Source organism: Myxocyprinus asiaticus, chromosome 45 (genome assembly GCF_019703515.2).
Source record: "Myxocyprinus asiaticus isolate MX2 ecotype Aquarium Trade chromosome 45, UBuf_Myxa_2, whole genome shotgun sequence".
Lineage (NCBI taxonomy): Eukaryota > Metazoa > Chordata > Actinopteri > Cypriniformes > Catostomidae > Myxocyprinus > Myxocyprinus asiaticus.
In genome coordinates, this window is record NC_059388.1 from 24,045,995 (window position 1) to 24,066,956 (window position 20,962).

At 38.3% G+C, this 20,962-nt stretch overlaps 1 protein-coding gene across 2 annotated transcripts in view; it reads right to left on the minus strand.

Moving 5' to 3' along the window:
• Positions 1 to 20,962, minus strand: part of LOC127434905 (protein O-mannosyl-transferase TMTC1-like) — a 61,227-nt gene that overhangs the window by 27,515 nt on the left and 12,750 nt on the right. For both annotated transcript variants that reach the window (XM_051687970.1, XM_051687972.1), the window contains exons 2-8: positions 19,593 to 19,770; positions 12,118 to 12,191; positions 10,387 to 10,563; positions 2,680 to 2,761; positions 2,347 to 2,450; positions 1,924 to 2,002; positions 1,682 to 1,792 (exon numbers count right to left, since the gene is read on the minus strand). In XM_051687970.1, coding sequence (XP_051543930.1) covers positions 1,682 to 1,792; positions 1,924 to 2,002; positions 2,347 to 2,450; positions 2,680 to 2,761; positions 10,387 to 10,563; positions 12,118 to 12,191; positions 19,593 to 19,770 — 805 coding nt within the window. The remainder of the gene's footprint in view (positions 1 to 1,681; positions 1,793 to 1,923; positions 2,003 to 2,346; positions 2,451 to 2,679; positions 2,762 to 10,386; positions 10,564 to 12,117; positions 12,192 to 19,592; positions 19,771 to 20,962) is intronic.

The following is a 20,962-nucleotide window of genomic DNA, read 5'->3' on the forward strand; positions in this document are numbered from 1 at the left end:
CATGGCAGCCCACATGTGCGGACCCTCTCCATGTAGAATAAAACAGCTTTTATAAGGTTACTGATACGACTGGAGTCTTCATTTTAATGTGCGATCATGATTTCCTACAAATATTGCAAAATTACAATTCAGGAGTTAAACTTTTTCAATGAGGAAAAAAAATTACTCATACAATCATTCATTTTTCCCTCATTAAAAAAGTTTTGCACATTTTGTACCCTTTAAAAGTAGGTTTAAAATCATATACGCTTTCAGTAAATGAAGTGATGCAGATATGTATTTGGATGCTGTATGAAATGGTTTATGAAACATTCTACAACCACTGTATGTGTTTCACAAAACCTGCATGATTGAGATGAGTCTAGCAGAAATAATCTCCTGAAAAACCTGAAAGAAATGTCTCACTTCATGTGTAACCTGCGTAAGGAATGTGCGCATTAGCTGAGGGCAAACATATGCTTTAGGTGAGCATCCGCACACTCATTTACACAATCACTTCTATTTTTCACGGGTTGCTATGGTGATGTGTAGTGAAGAAATGTGCTCTGCAGTGATGGGGTGTGAAACAGTATGTGTGAGACAGTATGTGTGTGTGCGCTATTATGTCTTTTAGAATGTGAGAAGTATGATATTTTTTTTCATAAATCATATTACAGAATGAGTCTGCAGAGATATAGTCCCAGCGGTTGTCTTGACGTGTAAATAGGGGTTAAATTTGGCCTTAATGATCTGGACTGGCATTCCGAAATCTTCCGTTTAAAAAAGAAAAACAAATATTGGTCATATGTTTGTTAATCCAAACCATCTCCAATCCAGTTTGTTTTTTTTGTTTTTCTCCCAATTTGGAATTCCCAATGCGCTTCTAAGTCCTCGTGATGGCATAGTGATTCGCCTCAGTCCAGGTGGCAGAGGACGAATCCCAGTTGCCTCTGCATCTGAGATCGTCAACCCGCGCATCTCATCACGTGGCTTGTTGAGCGCATTGCCACGGAGACATAGCGCGTGTGGAGGCTTCACGCCATCCACCGCGGCAACCACGCTCAACTCACCACGTGCCCCACCGAGAACGAACCACATTATAGCGATCACGAGGAGTTTACCCCATGTGACTACTCTCCCTAGCAACCGGGCCAGTTTGGTTGCTTAGGAGACCTGGCTGGAGTCCCTCAGCACACCCTGGGATACGAACTAGCGAACTGCAGGGGTGGTAGCCAGCCTTTTTACCACTGAGCTAACAAGGCCCCATCCAGTTTGTTTTATTTAAGTGTTTTTTTTACTACAAATCTCCACTTCCACTTTCACACTCTTCTTCTTTTGTTTATGGCAATACGCATTCATTGTGCATATCGCCACCTACTGGAAAGGAAGGTGAATTTATGGTAAAAAAGGACTTAAAGTTCTGGCCACCATTCACTTGCACTGAAAGGACCAAAAAAGCCAAAATATTCTTCTAAAAATCTTCTTTTTGTGTCCAGCAGAAGAAAGAAAGTCATACACATTTGGGATGGTATGAGGGTGAGTAAATGATGAGAGAATTTTCATTTTTGGGTGAACTATCCCTTTAAAGAGAGGGAGAAGGGGGGCTCTATGTCCTATCTTGCTTTGGTCACTAGAATCACAACCAGACTTTAGGGTTCCTCCACCTCAAAAATTCCAATTTAACCCATGTGTGAGCACTTACCTGTAGTAGTGTAATGCATTGCAGGCTCAATACCAGCATGACCAGAGCCAACATCAGGGAAGCAATATTCCGTTCGTCCCATAGAGATTCCACTAACGGAATGCTTCCCACCTGTCAATCAAAACTCACACTCAGTATTTGTATTTGTATTGCCCTCTCATCAAACCTTCACTCATTTGCAGAAATTGCTGTGTGTAATTGTGTGGATTTGCGTGTTTTGTGTGCATTTTGATGCAATTTACCTGCCAGTCATAGCAAAGCACTATGGGAGCCAGAAGCAGCCAGGCATTAAAGGAGAGCAGATAGCAGTATGTGAGAAACCTTAAAAGAAAGTTTATAGAAAACAGATGCCAGTCAACATGGCTAAGTAAATCTAGAACACATCCACAGAAAATAGGAATAACCCTAATCTCATGCCGTAGAATATTATGGCATAATAAAAGTATTAATGTAAAACAAACACTAGCACAAATAGAAATACTTCAGTAGTACTAGTAAAACCATTGGTCTCCTGTTTGGAGGAAATGTCAAGGTCTTCCTGATTTTGTGTATATATTGAGGTTCAAAAGCACATCAAACACCTCACTGATTTTAAATATTGTTCTAGTCCATAAAGTCAAATATTTCTCTGTATAAGCTGTATTTATGAGAACATTCAAACTGACCTGGTAAGCAGATATGGAGAGAAGGAAGCCGGATTGTCTTGCTCTGAAAACAGTGGCATGGATCCACCCATCAACCATAAGCGAAAAGACATGATGACTGTGACCTATACAGACAGGACAGTTAAATAACATCTGAATTTAGAACATATGTGACAAAGGACCTACAGTAGGTTGCTAACACAAAGGCTGCAGGTTCAATTTCAGGTAGGAGGGCATAGGAACCAGTGAGTGAGATCACGTTCCCCCCCATGGGAAAGTGGCTTGCTTGCTTAAATCACTAAAAAAACTGCAGCTATTATTGTGACATAAAGTGGTTAAAACGTGGCAACTTACATGTAACGAGATGACACAAGCACGTTTGATGAATGGGAAAGATATTCTGATGAGCTCTTTCAACCTGGAGCGTGACAAGTGCCTAAAACAAAAGCATAAACAGATGTGACGATCTCTTAACAACTCCATACCTCAATCACCTGAAGAACTAATTTTCATTCATTACAGACTTAATCAAACCATCAGCGAATTAGTTATATGGGTATTTTAATCTGTTTACTGCTTATTTTAATTAACAAACTCTCAATCATATGATAATTAGAAAGCAGAGTGCCAAGAAAATGAGTGAAAACATACACACACACACAGACAACAGAAGCTGTATTAGTGAGAAGACACAATAGTTTTCATTCAAGTCGGCTTTCGACATATTTCACTATTTATATGAGGAATTTTTTTTTTTGCTTTTGTTTTTTAAATTGGCTCTCATATTGGTGGCCAAACCTGTAAACACACACACACACACACACACCACGTGTGGTTATCCTTATGAGGACTCTCCATAGACATAATGATTTTTATACTGTACAAACTATAGATTCTATCCCCTAACCCTACCCCTACCCCTAAACCTAACCCTCACAAAAAACGTTCTGCATTTTTACATTTTCAAAAAATCATCGTTTAGTATGTTTTTCAGCGATTTGAATTATGGGGACACTAGAAATGTCCTCATAAACCACATTTATAGCATAATACCCTTGTAATTACCAGTCCGTAACCTAAAAAAAATGTCCTCGTAAACCACCCAAACCTGCCCGACCGCCCGCCCCCACGCACGCACACCCTCTTTAAAAGCCATTAAAAGACCATTCTAATGCAGAATGGTGGCATCCCTCTTTGAAAGTGGCAGCATCTACAGTGAATTTTAATTCAGCGTGACATGACATCATGACAGCTGTGACTAGATATGTGAGGTGCGATGAATGAAAGAAAAGAAGAGATGAGAGAGAGAGAGAGAGAGATAGATAGAGGAAGGGGAGGTGTGGAGCTCAGGCAATACATTGCACTTCTGCTGATTGATTCAGTAAAAGACCTGGATAATACTCTGCCTAATGACTGTGTGTGTGTATGTGCACGCACATCATTGCTTTTCAGAGCGCACTGTACTCCAGGGATCTGTAACCATGCTGAAAGGCAACACAGTATTTAAAAAAACAAAACAAAAAAAATGGCTTCCACCCATCTCTCCTTGCCCTTCAACGCTATGTCTGTCTTTCCATTTTTACACCGTATTTGGCTTTTTATCACTAAGTAAAAAGGGGAGAGGAGACAAGACTGTGGAAGTTGTCAATACTGAACAATCATTCAGTTTACATGCAGTTATAATCGAGCTACAACGGGTTTTTGCATAGTCAAGCTACAATCATCATCTGCCCAAGTAACATGAACGCATGCATAATCGAATATTTGAAGGACGGTTGTCGGCTGAGGATGTTTTAAATACATGACGTGTGTCACCTCTGTCTTTCGGAGCACACACAAAATGTTGAGGCCGATTATGGCCAAATTAATTTGTTTACATGCTAGATGTAGCCGAGCTACAATCACATTATCGTGTTAGTCTGACTTGACAAGAATTGGTCCGACTAAAGCGTTTACATGACATTTTATTGTTTTAGTCTGAAACAGGGTTGCTCCAATACCAACATTTTGGCTTCGGTACAATACCAGCTCTGGTACCTCGGTACTGGTACTCGATACTTCGGCAACAAATAAATGGCCTCCGATTACTGATGAAATCACACAGAAAAGGACTTGATTAAAAGAACTGCATAAAGTCTTGTCATTTGAATTTTTCTGGATGTTTTATGTTTTAGTTAAATGTTACCATCAAAATAGTGTTTAATCAAATAAAATATATTTTTCATCAAAAAGTAGCTTTTTTATCAAATAAAATGCTGCACAACAGAGCTTCACAGTATAAGTGAAAACATTAGTGAAAAAAATCTGATTACTTGTAATCAGATTTTGAATCACAGTGTGCTGATATTCAGTACACTTGTTTTTGTGATATTGCTTACATGTAATAATAATTGTAATAATATTCTAGTCTCTAGATATGGGTTTCTGCTCCTGTAGCTCAGCTGATAGATCTTGCACTAACAACACCAAGGTCATGGGTTCTATCTTTCAGAGAATCTGATCACTTAGAAACCTTAAAACAACAAACCTTATTCATTCATTCATGTCCGTAGCACAAACAGTGTGAGATGAGTTACATACTGAAGTTTAATACTTAGGGTTAGAGGTTTACTCAAATATCTAACTGTTAAAGGGACAGTTCACCCAAAAATGAAAATGTTGTCATCATTTACTCACCATGTGTCGTTCCAAACCGTCAGTCCCTAACATTCTGCCTAACAACTTCTTTTGGGTTTAACAGAAGACAGACATACAGGTTTGGAACAACATGAGGGTGAATAAATGATACAAGAATTTTCGGCTTTGGGTGAACTATTCCTTTAAGTAAGAGCAATAATAGTAATAGTGATGCTTGCCTTGGCTACTCTGCCCCCAAAAAGTCAAAATGCAGTAAATACACCAAAACTGAAACTTGAGAAAAATGGCTTCAAAGTCATTGGTTTTAGTTTAGATTTTGTAGTTACTGCAGTTTTAACACTACATTTTCTCAAGAATCTGATATTTGTCAAAACTCACTTTGGGCAAAATCTGTAGTTACTGCGTTTTTCGTTGCACAGTAGCACTAATTAACATAATATAAGCACAAAATGCATCCAATATTTAAATTTTTCGCTAAGTACAACAGTAAATTAGACCAGCGTCTAAGCATGCAACGTTAACATCTGTTTTGTCATTACAAATGCATGAATTGAATAAGACCAATAAGGCATGTCAAATCATAATAGCAGATATACAGATAAACAATCATGTTAATAGCATTGGGACAGTTTAGATAATTATTGTCAGTCACTTCTGAGTAGGATGCTTATGAATTTTGCACGAAAACAAATGTCAGCTTATGCATTTAGTAATAACAGAACCCACTCCACACCCTCACATCAACACACACACACACAGCATGTCTACAGGCATTATGATGACTATATGTCACAATCACGGACTTACACTCCATACTGTGTGTGTGTATGTGCGCGCGTGAGACAGTTTGTGTCTTGTGTCCTCCGCAGGTTCATGGGTAGCGGCAAAGGTTTATGGGCACTTTTGAAAATCAAAAAGCGCTACAGAGCCCTCTTTCCCTTGAAAAAGACAGAGAGAGAGAGAGAGCAATCATTTCTTGCTGTTCTTCAAGGCTTAGTATTATTATCTCTGCCAGAAACCAACAGCCGCTGTTAATCTGTTTGTATAACTGTCACTGCGGTCAATGAGTTTTCACGGACTTCCTGTTGCATGGACACCTGATTGCCACATATTCCTCTAATAATCTAAATGAAAATATGAAGTTCAAAAGTCTGAAACCCACTAGTGAAAATGTTTCCATTTTGCATTGTTTTTAATTTAATACAAATAATAGATTTTTTTATTTGGAATTTTCAATCAAAATTTTGTCAATCCTTTTATTTACAGTTTTAAATAACAATAAAATGTTTAATTAAATTTATATAATAATTAAATGTAAATAATTAATTTTACATAAACACAAAATAATACTAAACTGTAAAAAAAATCTGTAAAATTTATGGTAGATTACTGGCAGCTGTGGTTGCCAAACATTTACAGTAAAAGATACAGTGACCATGTTTCAGGCTTTAAGGGATGTAATTTTGATGCCTGTATATTTTACGGTTGTAACGAAGTTCAAGGGAAAGGAGGAGGCGAGAACCAGCCTGACAATATAAATAATAATTTAATAATAAACTTAAACAAAAAGACAAACACATGCAGGGCAGCTGCCCGTAACTCTCTCTCTCTGGAACTGCCGCCTCCGGTCGCCTTTATCCCTCTCGAGGGCTTGATTAGCCTGATTAGGGGCCGGGTGTGCAGCATCACAACCCGGCCCCGCCCTCCTCCATGCCACAACAGTTCATTATACTAACATTCTGAAACTATAAAAATCTGCTTTTCACTTTATAATGTATCGTTAATCACTTTAGTAATTGCAGAAAGGCACATGATGACAAAGTTTATCAATAGTGGCCCTTCAAAGAGCAATGACCAATAAACATGTAGAAACAGTGCTCAGTGTCACTCATACAAACTCTAAACACCATCAGGGTAACACATGTGAAATTAAAATAATGCAATAAACATTAACTAAACTACATAAAACATAACACGGAACACCCTAAAGTACATAACTGATATAAAAAAATAAGAAGAAACATAACTATTCCCATAAAATATAATGAAATGTGATAGGTCACACAGGGAATTCTGTGAACGCCCAATTATTGGTTTTACTGTAATTTTAACAATAATTTACCGTAAAAAGTACATGTACTCTCTTGTTAAACAAAATAGAAATTTTTACCATTAATTATTATTTTTACATCATTTTACCATAAAATTACATTGTCTTGTTAGATTTTTAAATATTTTTTTACTGTATATTTTAAGGTAACTAACCGTTAACCGATTAACTTTTTTTACTGTAGCATTTTTACAGTCTTTTACCACTGAAATTACAGAAAAAAATGTTTCCATCAAATTAACCATATTTAATTAGCTTTCTTAATAATAGGTAAAAAAAAAAAAAAAAAAAAAAATTTTTGACTGGTTTAAAAGTTTTATTGATTTTTATTTATTTATTTTGAATTTGAATTTGTAATCAAAATACAATCCAAAAAACTTTCTATTTATTTCCCAAATACATTTTACATAAACACAAGTTCATGCTATTAACATTCTCGATATTAAATTACATTTCTTAATAATTGGTAAAAATGGGTTTTTGGCACTGGATGTTTTATTTCATGTTCATTTGCAATTGGTGTGACAGCAAATCTGTGAGGTCTTTGCTGTGCCTGAGGTCATGTGGCAAGATTTAGAAAAACTTGTTCATGCATTCATCACCAGCAGGGTGGACTACTGCAATGGACTCCTCACCGGCATTCCCAAAAAACCATTAGACAGCTGCAGCTCATTCAACTGACCCGAACCAAAAAAACTGAGCATACCACCCCAGTCCTCAGGTCTTTTACACTGGCTTCCAGTCACATTTAGAATTGATTTTAAAGTACTTTTACTAGTTTAAAAACCACACAATGGCCCACTGTAGGACCTAAATACATTGCAGATATGCTTGTTGTATATAAACCTAACAGACCTCTCAGATCATTAGGATCAAGTCAGTTAGAAATACCAGCGTTCAGCTATTGTGCCACCCGCAGTTGGAACCAGCTTCAGACTGAAAACACATCTGTTTAACTGTGCATTTATCGACTGAGTACTGTGCTGTGCTCACTGACTGGACTGTATCATTTTTCTGTATTATTCCCTTTTTAAAAAATAATTTGAAAAAATTGAATAACGTAAATATTTTTTTTATTACTTTTTATTCTCATTTACTGTTCTTAATTGGTTTTAAAATGGATATTCTATTTTTATGTTGAAGAGGCCCTATTATGCTTTTTGGGATTTTACCTCTCCTTTAGTGTGTAATATAGCTGTTTGTACATGTAAAAGGTCAGCAAAGTTACAAAGCACAAAGTCCACGCCAAAAGGAGTTACTCTCTCCCACAGAAAACACTGCTCCTGGACTGCTCGAAATGCCTAGTTTGCAGACCAGCCATTACTTCCGAGACTTAGCCATGTCGCTATGTAACACATTTGCAGAATGCCCGCCTAAGGGCTACTTTAAGCTGAAACTCAGTTATGGTAAGGGGCGTTACATTTCCGACACACGCTCTAAGCAGTTGACCAATCACAACAGACTGGGCCAGCTGACTAATCAGAGCAGACAGGGTTTTTTGGAAAGGGGGGCTTTAAAGAGACAGGAGCGACAACAGAGCGTTTCAGACAGAGGGTGAAAAGAAGTGCTGCAGCAATGTACAGTATGAGAAAAATAATGTGTTTTTTGAACATTAAAGCATGTAAACCTATTCTAGTGGACCCCCAAAATAAAATTATGAACCTGTAAATGAGCATCATATGGGCTCTTTAAGCAATCTGAATTACCATTGTGTATGAAATGTGCTACATAAATAAACTTGCCTTGCCTTGAGACTAACACATCAGAATAGATGCATGTCTTCTGCTTTTGATCTCTGCAGAGCACCCAGGGCTGCTAGGACACCCAAGTGCACAAACATTGCCAGAACTGAAGACAGTTTAACAGCACAGTGATGCTATATGTGCTGGGCAGCATAATGCATTATTGCAATGGGAAAGAGACACACCATTTTTTATTATAATAGTTCAGGGTGCACAAATAATTATATATTAGTATTATTATTTTTTTCCTCCAGTTTGATCAGGTTGATATTGCCTCGGGAGAAAGAAAGGAGCATGGGAGAGTGTGTGCGCGTGGGCGTGTAAGGGGTCTAATGTTTGCACATAGCACTCAAGGATAATTCTTGTAGCAGTCCTGTATCTCTTTCAGTAATGAGAACCCATGGGCCAGTTAAGGGTTCCCTCTCTACGGCAAGCCCCTTTGTTCAGCAATTCACACTCATTCACAGTGAAGACACACTGGACACAGAGACGATTTTAAGTAGCTGGGACTGCAATTGAAGCAAATGAGGTTCAGAGGCAGAGAATGAACGAGAGTTTGGGTGCAGTCGGGTAGCGAAATTCCTGTTTGCCTCGCCTGATTGACTCTCTTTGAATGCCAATTACTGCCACATAACTCGATAGAGCTGAGCTGTAATTGGAAGATTGCTTTGTGTATTCTCAGTTGGAGATATGTTTGACAATCTGAGCACAATTTGTTTGTTACCAGTCAAACAGGAAGTTATCCTTTAAATGATTAAAGAAGCGTAAACAAATATACTGCGAAAACGTGCTCATGCAACATACTACATCTGTTTCCTGAATGGCATCTAGACAAGGTCAGGCTGTGTGTCTGCATACATTTGCATGTTTTGATGAGCCAAGCAAATTTTCAGACAGTACATAGTCTATAACCAGTCAATGTCTGGCTGGAGACTGCCAATCTTTAACCCCATCCTAATAAATTCAATGAGTATGCATGCTATGTGATTCAATTACATGTGATGAATGTGTATTGGCCACTTATGGTTCGTCTCAGTCTTGTGTTGAAGATTGAAAGCATATGGCTATTTAGCTAGCCTCGCCCACAGTGGGATTCTCTATAAACATTCCATTGAAGATTTCATCTCTCAGCCCACTACATGCCACTTCTCTAAACAAATCAGAAATATGAACATTTGCCATTTCAAATCTAAATTAAAGCAGTGTTTAAAGATGATCCTTAAAGCTGGATTTATGTCACTTTTGCAGAGAGATTTGTGAGGGAATTTGTTATTAATTTGTAATGACATGCATTTGAAGAGGTGATGAAACACTTTCATAAAAAATTTGATGTGAAAATTATGATCTGTTCCAGAAGAAATGCAATTTTATGTTGTTTTATGTGATAAAACAACATGGTTTTATGTGACATATTATGGTGTCATGCATGCTGATGTGCAAAAATATCAACACAATAACGTTCAGTGTCCCTAAAAGCAATGGCAGCCCACAATTATTAGTGCTAAATAATAACCTAACAGGTTAAAAGCACAGTAAACACACAAAGAGACCCACAAATGTGCACTAACTTACGAGATGAGTGGCTTATGACAGATCACCAGGAAATCATAGAGAATGCACACTCCAAAAACTGTGATGCCTGTCTCTTTTACCAGCATGGCACAGGTGCCCAAAAACAGACTGAGAGCCAGTGAAGAGACAGACACTGTTGGGGGGAAAGCATCAGCAATTCTGCTCACTGACACACTCCTGAAAGGAAAAAAAAGGACAAGAAAGTTACTAAACTTGCTCTGCCACTAACTAAACCTTTCCACTGAGACTAAGGAATAATTTGGAAAAGTTTTATGTCTGTATACAAGACTCAAGCAGGGGTTCAAATATTTGCTCTAACAATGATTCAATTATGATTCTTTACCAAATGGCTATCTTTAACATATTTTTGAAAATAATTATGAATTGAACTGAATCATGACGTCACAAAATGTTCGATTTGATTTAATTTGATTTGTTTAAAATATTTAAGAATGATTTGTAATTATTTTCATAAAATATGCTGAAAACAGCCATTTAGTAGAAAATAATAATCAAATTCGGTCTGATTTGTTTATAGATTATTTTGGTACGATTCATAATTATTTAAATAAATAGGCTCAGAGATAAATATTTAGTAGAGAATCGGATCGAATGCATCATGAAATCTGAAACTTGGCCATGATTCAGTCTGATTCGATTCATTTTTGTTTTTTATCCCCTTTCGTCCCAATTTGGAATGCCCAATTCCCACTACTTACTAGGTCCTCGTGGCGATGCGGTTGCTCACCTCAATCCGGGTGGCGGAGGACAAGTCTCAGTTGCCTCCGCTTCTGAGATGCATCTTATCACATGGCTTGCTGTGCATGACACCGGAGACTCACAGCATGTGGAGGCTCATGCTATTCTCCGCGATCCACGCTCAACTTACCACGCGCCCCATTGAGAGCGAGAACCACTAATCGCGACCACGAGGAGGTTACCCCATGTGACTCTACCCTCCCTAGCAACCGGGCCAATTTGGTTGCTTAGGAGAACTGGCTGGAGTCACTCAGCACACCCTGGATTCAAACTCGTGACTCAAGCGGTGGTGGTCAAGGTCAATACTCGCTGAGCTACCCAGGCCCCCTCATTTAGATTATTTTGGTATGATTTATAATTATTAAAAAAATATGCAGAAGACAACCATTTAGTATAAAATTGTAATCAAAAGTATGAAATCTGAAATTTGTCCATGATTTGTCCTGGGAGTCTCCGCGGTGTCATGCACAGCGAGCCACATGATAAGATGCGCGGATTGACGGTCTCAGAAGCGGAGGCAACTGAGACTTCTCCTCCGCCACCCGGATTGAGGTGAGTAACCGTGCCACCATGAGGACCAATAAGTAGTGGGAATTGGGCATTCCAAATTGGGGAGAAAAGGGGATAAAATGTAAAAAATGTTATAAAAAGTAGCAAAGACAACCATTTTGTAAAGAATTGTAATCAAATGCAATCATGAAATCTGACATTTGGCCACAATTCATTTTTATTATTTTGGTACGAATTATTATTATTTTCAAATGCCACAAATGTACAGTAACTGGAGGGATAATTTACTCTCTAGAGCAATATAGACAAAAACAACCCACCAGGTTTTACAATTACAGGCTTCAGAACTGTATTTCAGATTAGAAATGAATACATAATATATTGGGTATATTACAGTAATTATAATTGATTATAACATTTCATAATGGATACATTAATGTGTTGTGCAAACATTGCTGTTACCTAATATAGGAGAGAAAGGCCAAGAGGAACAGCATGCTGGCTAACACATCTGCTCTGCCAACAATCCCAGACACCTGTAACACACACAGTTTCACACATTTGCAATCATGCCATTAATGCGACAAAACCGTTCAATGCCATCATACAAACCCCCAGTAACCCATAAAAAAATGTTGGCAAGGAAATACATTGAGCCTCTTTCCTCTAATGGTCTAGGAGGTGACGCTCATTGATGATGTCATCTAATCTTTGATTATTTTGACTTCCTCTCGGCCACTCAGGTGTCAAAATACTGTTATTATTTACCCACCCTCATTTTGTTCCAAACGTGCATATATATATATATATATATATTTTTTTTTTTCTTTCTGTGGTACACAAAAGATGTTAGGCAGAATGACAGCCTTAGTCACCATACACTTTCATAGTATATAAAAAAAGATGCAAATGAAAGTGAATGGTGACTGAGACTATCATACTGCCTAAAATCTCCTTTTGTGTTCCATGAGGAAATAACTACAAGTCTTGAGGGTTTGGAACAACATGAGTAAATGACAGAATTTTCATTTTTAGATGAACGATCCCTTAAGTAAGAAAAGGGTGGTCGTCCACGTTGTGTACGTGTGTAAACAGTGAAGGTTTAATCAGAGACATTTAATGATAATTTCTTTATAAGAAACAGCAAAGGAGGCTAACAAAATGAAATGAGGGGAGTGAAAGAGTGGGAAGGTGAAAAAGGAAATGAGATAGAAAAAGAGAGAGAGATTAATTTTCCTGGTGCCATTCTCGGCATCATGTCATCTTCCCATCCCCCTAAAATCGTACATCATCCTTAAAGTTCTCCTCTCCTCTCCTTCCAAAATCCACATCTGGAGGGTTTTTGAAGCCCATCCCCCTCGAGGCAGAATTCCACAGAATTATACTCACACTTCCAGAAGACACACCCCGGAGCAAGAGGCCATATGCACACTGCTTGTAAGGGACAGGGAGTGTGCATGTGTTTTTGCACTATTCCGAGATTAAATGTAAACATATAAAAAGCTCTCTGGTCCTTAATACAACTTACCATCTGTGTGGTATTTTAGTCTGGCGGTTGTGTTTATGGGATGAAAACAGATGAAGTAGTGGAGTTATCAGCAAATATATCAAACTATCAGAGTTGCTGTAATAAAGGCAATTCAAATAAAAGACATAAAAATGTCCATTAAAATCATGCATTTAGAGTAATTACAATCTGCAAGCACAAAGAAGAAAAAAAAGAAGAAAAAAAAAAACACCTGAGTATGCATAATGGAATAATCCATAGATCCAGTAATCAATTTAAAATAATGGCCTGAATGAATACATTTAAAGGGATAATGCACCCAAAAAGAAAATTCTGTCATCAATTACTCACCCTCATAGTGTTCCAAACCTGTGTCACTTTCTTTCTCCTGTGGAGCACAAAAGGAATATGTTAGCCTCAGTCACCATTCACTTTCATTGCATCTTTCTTCCATACAATGAAAGTGAATTGTGACTGAATCTATATACTATATAGCTAACATCTCCTATTGTGTTCCACTGAAGAAACAAAACAAGTCACTGTACTAACTGCATTTTGTTCCTCCTACACATTTGCCACTGTTCAGTTAGAGAAATAGGCAATTACCAGCACTTACACATGACAATCTTGGTTCTTCATAGAATTTATGCATTCATTAAAAGGACTGCAAGCCCGCATTACATCCTAAACCTTGTTCCTCATCTATTGTGTTTTAAGGTGTTTGGTGCAGGAAATGGATCCATGGATCGTCTTATTTTCCCTCTGATTTTCTCCCCTTTTTTCTCCCCAATTTGGAATGCCCAATTCCCAATGCGCTCTAAGTCCTTGTGGTGGCGTAGTGACTTGCCTCAATCCGGGTGGTGGAGGACAAATCTCAGTTGCCTCCACGTCTGAGACCGTCAATCCGCGCATCTTATCACGTGGCTTGTTGAGCGCATTATCACGGAGACATAGCGCGATTGCTTCACGCCATCCACCACGGCATCCACATACAACTCACCACGTGCCCCACCAAGAGCGAACCATATTATAGTGACCACGAGGAGGTTACCCCATGTGACTCTACCCTCCCTAGCAACCGGGCCAATTTGGTTGCTTAGGAGACCTGGCTGGAGTCACTCAGCACGCCCTGAATTCAAACTCGCAACTCCAGGGGTGGTAGTCTTTACTCGCTGAGCTACCCAGGCCCCCTCTTTGGGGCCCCTTTAAAGGGGTGTGTATTTAAGTATGACTTACATCTCAGCCAACCTTACCCTGCTAAGATAGGTGATTGAATATGCGCACACACACAGCACAAGGTAATTGTATATCAAGCTTGCAATCTGAAACACTCCACTTCTTAAAAAGACCCACAGCTATTCCTCATTTCAGCAAATTACCTAATTCTACAGGAATTCCACAAGAACAGCTGCAGCAGAGCCCTGCCCTGCCAACACTTCTACACACACACACATTTACTTTTGCAATCCAAATGGGAACATACCATAGACTTCTATTGTTTTGTATAAAACTGATTATAATTATTAGACTAACTCTAACTTAAACCCTACACCTAATTTTTTTTTATTTGCATTTTTTAAATAATAATAATAATAATAATAATAATAATAATAATAATAATACTAATAGAGAGTATTTGCTTTATTTATGAATCGATTTTCCAAGTGGGGATGTCCCCGAATGTCTTCAGACACAGAGTTTGTCAGATTTAGCTCACCTACAGCTAATTATGTATCCACACACTCACACAAAATCTAAATTCTGAAAATCTAAATTCATACATAAAACAGACAGTATGGAGACCACAATATGGAGTTTTCCACACACACCTTTCGACCTCTTTGTGCATAAACCCTTATAAGTTATAGGCATTATGGAGAAACTTACACAAACACTCTTTACCTCTCTCTCTCTCTCACACACACACACACACACACGCGCACACACACACACAGCTTCTATTCTCTTGAAATCTAAGAAGGCCTGGGTGTCTGTGTGATTTTTTTTTTTAAACAAACAATAAGGTGCATGTGTGTGTGTTAGCAAAGTTAAGGCCAGGAAAATATGACTCATACAACTACAAATTAAATACTGAGACTATGAATAGGTGAACAGAATAATATACATACGTACTGACAGATACATTTTCTTCGAAAGGATAAAAAAAAAAAAAAAACTCTGTTTTTAAAGAGCCCATATTATGCTAATTTACAGGTTCTATGATTTTATTTTGGGGGTCTACTAGAATAGGTTTACATGCTTTAATGTTCAAAAAACAAATTTTTCTCAAACTGCACATTTCTGCTAAACCTATTTTCATCCTCTGGCTCAAAAGCTCTAAATTAGCTCCTGTCTCTTTAAAGCCCCCCTTTCCGAAAAGCCCAGTCTGCTCTGATTGGTCAGCTGGCCCAGTCAGTTGTGATTGGTCAACTGCGTAGAGCGTGTGTCGGAAATGTAACGGCCCTTACCATAACTGAGTTTCAGGCTTCCTTAACAGCTGTAAACACTACTGTAACTATGGTAACAATGGCATTGGTTTTTGCCATACCAGTTTGAGTCCGAGTCAGAGTCCGATAATGAAAGTTTGGAAGAACAAGCTGATCGACCCGAACCACCTACGCAAGCACGACTTGAGCAGGACGTTTCACAGTGGTAAGTTTTAATTTTGCAGCTTTCTTACAAGTACATTGTTGATTATTGTGAATCTAACAAAGCTTCAAGTAAAAGACACATAGTGTATCTCAGTTAGTCATTTTTTGCTGGAATGGGTGTATGAGCTATGAATGGAGAACAGAGGCTTACTCCCGGTTGGACATTACCGGGTGTATTAGAGAGTTAGTGAGCAAGTTAGCAAGTTAGCCGTGGACTACCGTGGATAGCAGCTGTAACATTACAGCTTGTAATTATATAATGATATAGGACTCGAGGTCGACCATTGTTACACAGTTTTAGGTAAAATCCGGCCCACAGCGGAATAGTAAACCCTTACCAAAACAATAACATTACATAGCAAGTTAGCCGAGCACTACCGTGGATTGCTGACGTAAAATTACCGTTTGTAAAAAATAAATCTCTCTACACTTGATCACTATTCATGATAGTAAGAATGACAAACAATCTGCATAATTCTACACAACTGTAGGTAAAAGTGGGCCTGCAGCTGATTAGCAAAACTATTTCAACATAATTACATTAGCTAGCAGGTTAGCAGAGACACTGCACTGAGTGTACACCGTAGCTACAACAATATACTCCGCATTTGATCTCTCAGTAGCAGATAAATCCACAAATAATCAAGCATACTTACAGGCTGTGATCCTGAAGCACCAGATTGTCCCAACAAAGTGGGAACTGCACCATCTTTCAGGAGTAACTGTCTTGAAAATCTGGCATTTGTTGAGGTTGTACTGCTAAATAATTCAAATACATTTTAACCACTGATTCTTCAATTTGTCTGCCTTTGGAAGTCCAAACAAAGAGGTTTTTCTTTCGCAGGGAAGAAAACAGCATCTTCTCGACATGGCGACAACACTAACTCAACTCATCCTGGCCTCGGCTATAACTACGTTTGTTTGAGGATGGGCCAAAGTAGCCCTTAGGTGGGCATTATGCAAATGTGTTACATAGTGACGTAGATACTTTGCAGAAGAAATGGCTGGTCTACAATCCAGCCGTTTCTTTTAGTTTTGAGCAGTGTTGTCAATAACTCCCTTTTGCGTGGACATTGAGCTTTTAACTTTGCAGACCATTTACATGCACAAACAGCTATATTACACACTAAAGGAAAGGTAAAATCCCAAAAAGCACAATAGAGCCTCTTTAACATCTAAATCTGTAAGCAAACACATTGCTGTCTAAGCTCATAGATTAACATATAGACAGGACAAAATGATCTGGCAAAGAGTAAGCTATGTTTCAATTAGAAGACACAATGACATCATCAGCTGTGGGCAGCAATGGGTGCCGGTGGGTGGCTGTGTAGGAGGAAATCAGGCAGATGGTCAGCAGGTTGCAGGCAGACTTCAGTACAGTCTCAAGGGAAAGACAGAATGCCAGTGAATAAAGCTCTTTCATCCTCCATCAGGATCCTGCTGACATCCGAAAAGTGATGCTCCTCTTCACCAACAACTAGCCACTGGGCTGCCCGCTGTCCCAGCTATGAGGACAAACCTTTGCATGCAAGCTAAGCTTGTCCTTCGGGTGAGATGTTAAACTGAGGTCCTGACTCTCTGTGGTTATTAAAAATCCCAGTACACTTCTCGAGAAAAAAAAAAAAAAAGGAAGGAGTAGGGGTGTAACCCCGGTGTGCTAGACAAATTCCTCCCATTGGCCCTTATCAATCATGGCCTCCTAATAATCCCCATCCATTAACTGACTCTATAACTCTACTCTCTCCTCTCCATCAACAGCTGGTGTGTGGTGAGCATACTGGTGCACTATGGCTGCCACAGTTCTTCCAACACACAGCAAAGACGTTTTCATTTATATATCCCATAGTTTGAACATATACTAATACTCCAGTCCCATGGCCTAGCAATTACCACAAATTCTCTGCCCCATCAAGCCATGGTGCTCATGTGGGCAATGCAAGTTTGAATCTGGCTTGCAACATTTCTTGCAACACAACAACATAACATTTTATTTTATGTAAAGTTTGAAAATTATGCTAATGTATCAGAATCATGGCTTAGCAGTTACCAAAAATTATCTGTCACACCGAGCCGTGGTGCTCATGTGTCGCAATGCAAATTCGAATCTGGCTTGCAACATTTCTTGCAACACACAGCAAAGACATTTTCATTTATGTATAGTTTGAAAATTATGCTAATGTGTCAGACCCATGGCCTAGTGATTAGCACAAATTCTATGAAACACAGAGCCGTGGTTTCAAGAGGGCAATGGAAGTCTGAATCCGGTTTGCAATATTTCTTGCAATCCATGGCCAAGCGGTTACCACAAATTTTCTGACACACCAAGCCGTGGTGCTCATTTGGGCAATGTAAGTTTGAATCTGGCTTGCAACACAACAACAAAGACATTTTTCATTTATGTATAGTTTGAAAATATACTAATACTACAGAGTCCAGACCCATGGCCTAGCGATTACTACAAATTCTCTGACACACCAAGCCGTGGTGCTCATTTGGGTAATGTAAGTTTGAATCTGGCTCGCAACAGTTCTTGCGACACACAGCAAAGACATTTTATGTAGTTTGAAAGTATGCTAATATTCCAGTAGTTATTCCAGTAGTACTGAGCCGTGGTGTTCATGCAGGCAATGCAAGATCGAATCTGGCTTACAACATTTCTTACACAACACAACAGAATTTTTTATTAATGTATAGTTTGATAATGATACTAAAGTTTCAGATCCATATCCTAACTAACACCCCAAATTGTGGTGCTCGTGTGGCAATTCAAGTTCAAATCCAGCTTGCATCATTTTCCAATCCTGTTACCCATGTTCTCCCACCTTTTCCATCCCTATCTCACAAGATCCATAAAAGTACAAAAATTTAATCTAAGAAAACAGAAAATTATTATGCTAATCTGCATACACCCATGCTTGCAGAGAAACACAGAGTACCTCTTCATCTTTCCAATACTTATCCAGAGACTAATTATCTTTCTGGCCAATCAATCAAAAAATGGATGCCACCACCTCCAGCAGCTGTGTGTGCAGTGTGAATGTGTGTGTGTGTCTCATTAATGCTGCTGAGATGCAGGGCAGCTGTTGATATATGGTGTTGTTTAAACAGCTCATGATCAGAATCTGGCTCGGTGGCATGGACTTACTCCTACGCTCTACTGAAAACAAACTTTGTAGCTCTGTGGATGACTGCTGCTAACAGACATAACCTTGAACACACAGTCCACATGTCCTATAAAACGCCCTCAAATTGTTAACTATGGGCTGACTCAACAAGAGCTCTTCAAAACATTAGCTAAACACAGACAACCTGAAAAACAAAAGCTATACACATTTGGTTTCTGAAAATATATTAATCGAATTGTTGAACCAACAATGACAATTCTGTCATCATTTACTCATCCTCATGTTGTTCCAAAAACAGCATGACTTTCTTTTGTGGAAGTGAATCACACTTTTGAGTCAGATCTTTTAAATTAATAGGTTGATCCAGTTGGCCAAACCAATCTGAATGATTAAACATCGCTACTTCTCTCATAAACTCGCAAAAAAGAGCTGGGGTGGATTTTCAGTGAATATGAATGTACATTTTTGTCCATTCCTCACATAAAGCTATTATTTGACTTCAGATACTTGAAATGTACAGCTCAAGTCATTTGGACCACTTTTACAGTGCTTTTGTGTCCTTTTTGAAACTTTACAGCTCCAGTCACCATTCAGTGTAATTGCATGGAAAAGAGCAACCATTAAATTTTTCAAAATTGACGTGTGTACACTTACTGCTTCAGTGTGAATGGGGTGCACAGAGAAGAGGAGGGCGGTGAGGAAGGAGAGGTCGCTGTCCTCGAACACACACTGTTCGCAGGTGTGCATGAGCAGTGCTGTCACCATGCAGTGTAGACATACGTTCACCAGGTGGAAGTAAAACGGAGTCATGCCGCCCAGCAAAATGTTTAACCTGTAGCGAGATCAAAAGAGGAAGAGAAATAGTGGTATTAAGACATTGAAAAATGCTCTAACATGAGCTTAACACTGTATCCTAACAAGGCATGTAAAAAAAAAAAAAAAAAAGGATAAAAGCTACTATATCTCTTCCATTGAAAACTGAAGGTGTGTTCACACAGGGATTTGCAGCTACAAAGTGAACGGAGGTCATTCATTTTCAATAAGAGTTAGCGATTTCCAGCAACTTGAGAGGCAGTGACCGTTGCCTCAAAAAGGTGGGTAACAAAGTTGGAGTGGTATTGCAAGCCCTTTCATCATTTGCTCATCTGCAGGATATGAAATTATAGATATCTATAATAAAATGAAAATACAAATTTTTTAAATCAGTAATTAGGTTTGCACTAGTAAAACCATTAATTCTTGATGTGAAAAATTGAATTTTAACTAGTTATAGCTGTTTTTTGATATCTGTAATTGCAATTTCACTAGTAGAATTTCACAATGATCTGTCAATCACTCCTGTTTAAAACACAATTACAAATATCTGTTATACATTTCTTACTAGTTGAAATTCTAAACACATATCAGCTATGTACTTCTTACTAGTAAAAAGCGATAATTTTTGAAATCACTAAATACATTTTCACAAGGATGCATTCAATTGGTTGAAAATAATTGAAAAATTACAGTAAAGACATTTATGATGTTGCAATTAACTGTTTCTTTTTAAATAAATGGTGTATTCCTCAAACATTCTGTTCATTCAAGAATCCTTTACTTAAAGCAATGCAACTGTTTGGCATATACTGTTAATTAAAGCTGCTAGTTTAGGACCTTTCTCAAATTAGAGACTCTAATGTACTTGTATTCTTGTTGTTGTGCATCTGGGTTGTCCACTTCTCTCTCTGTCCTGGTAAGATCAAGTTTTTTTATTCTTTCAAAACAGAAGTGCATGGAATAGCCTTCTTGGTCATTTTTTTTCTTTTTTTGTTCTTAAAAAAAGTAATAGCCAAATCTACTGTATATTTCCCTTCATTTTAATGAATGGGCATTTGCTGTCAGCCACGCTAAACCACGCCCCCAGCACTGCGCATGTGTGTATGTCAAGACTGCAGAACAGACATTCTCGAAGAAGAATACCAATACAAACAGCTCACCATTTATTTGTGCATTAAATTACACTTATGTACTTGTGGATGGTATTC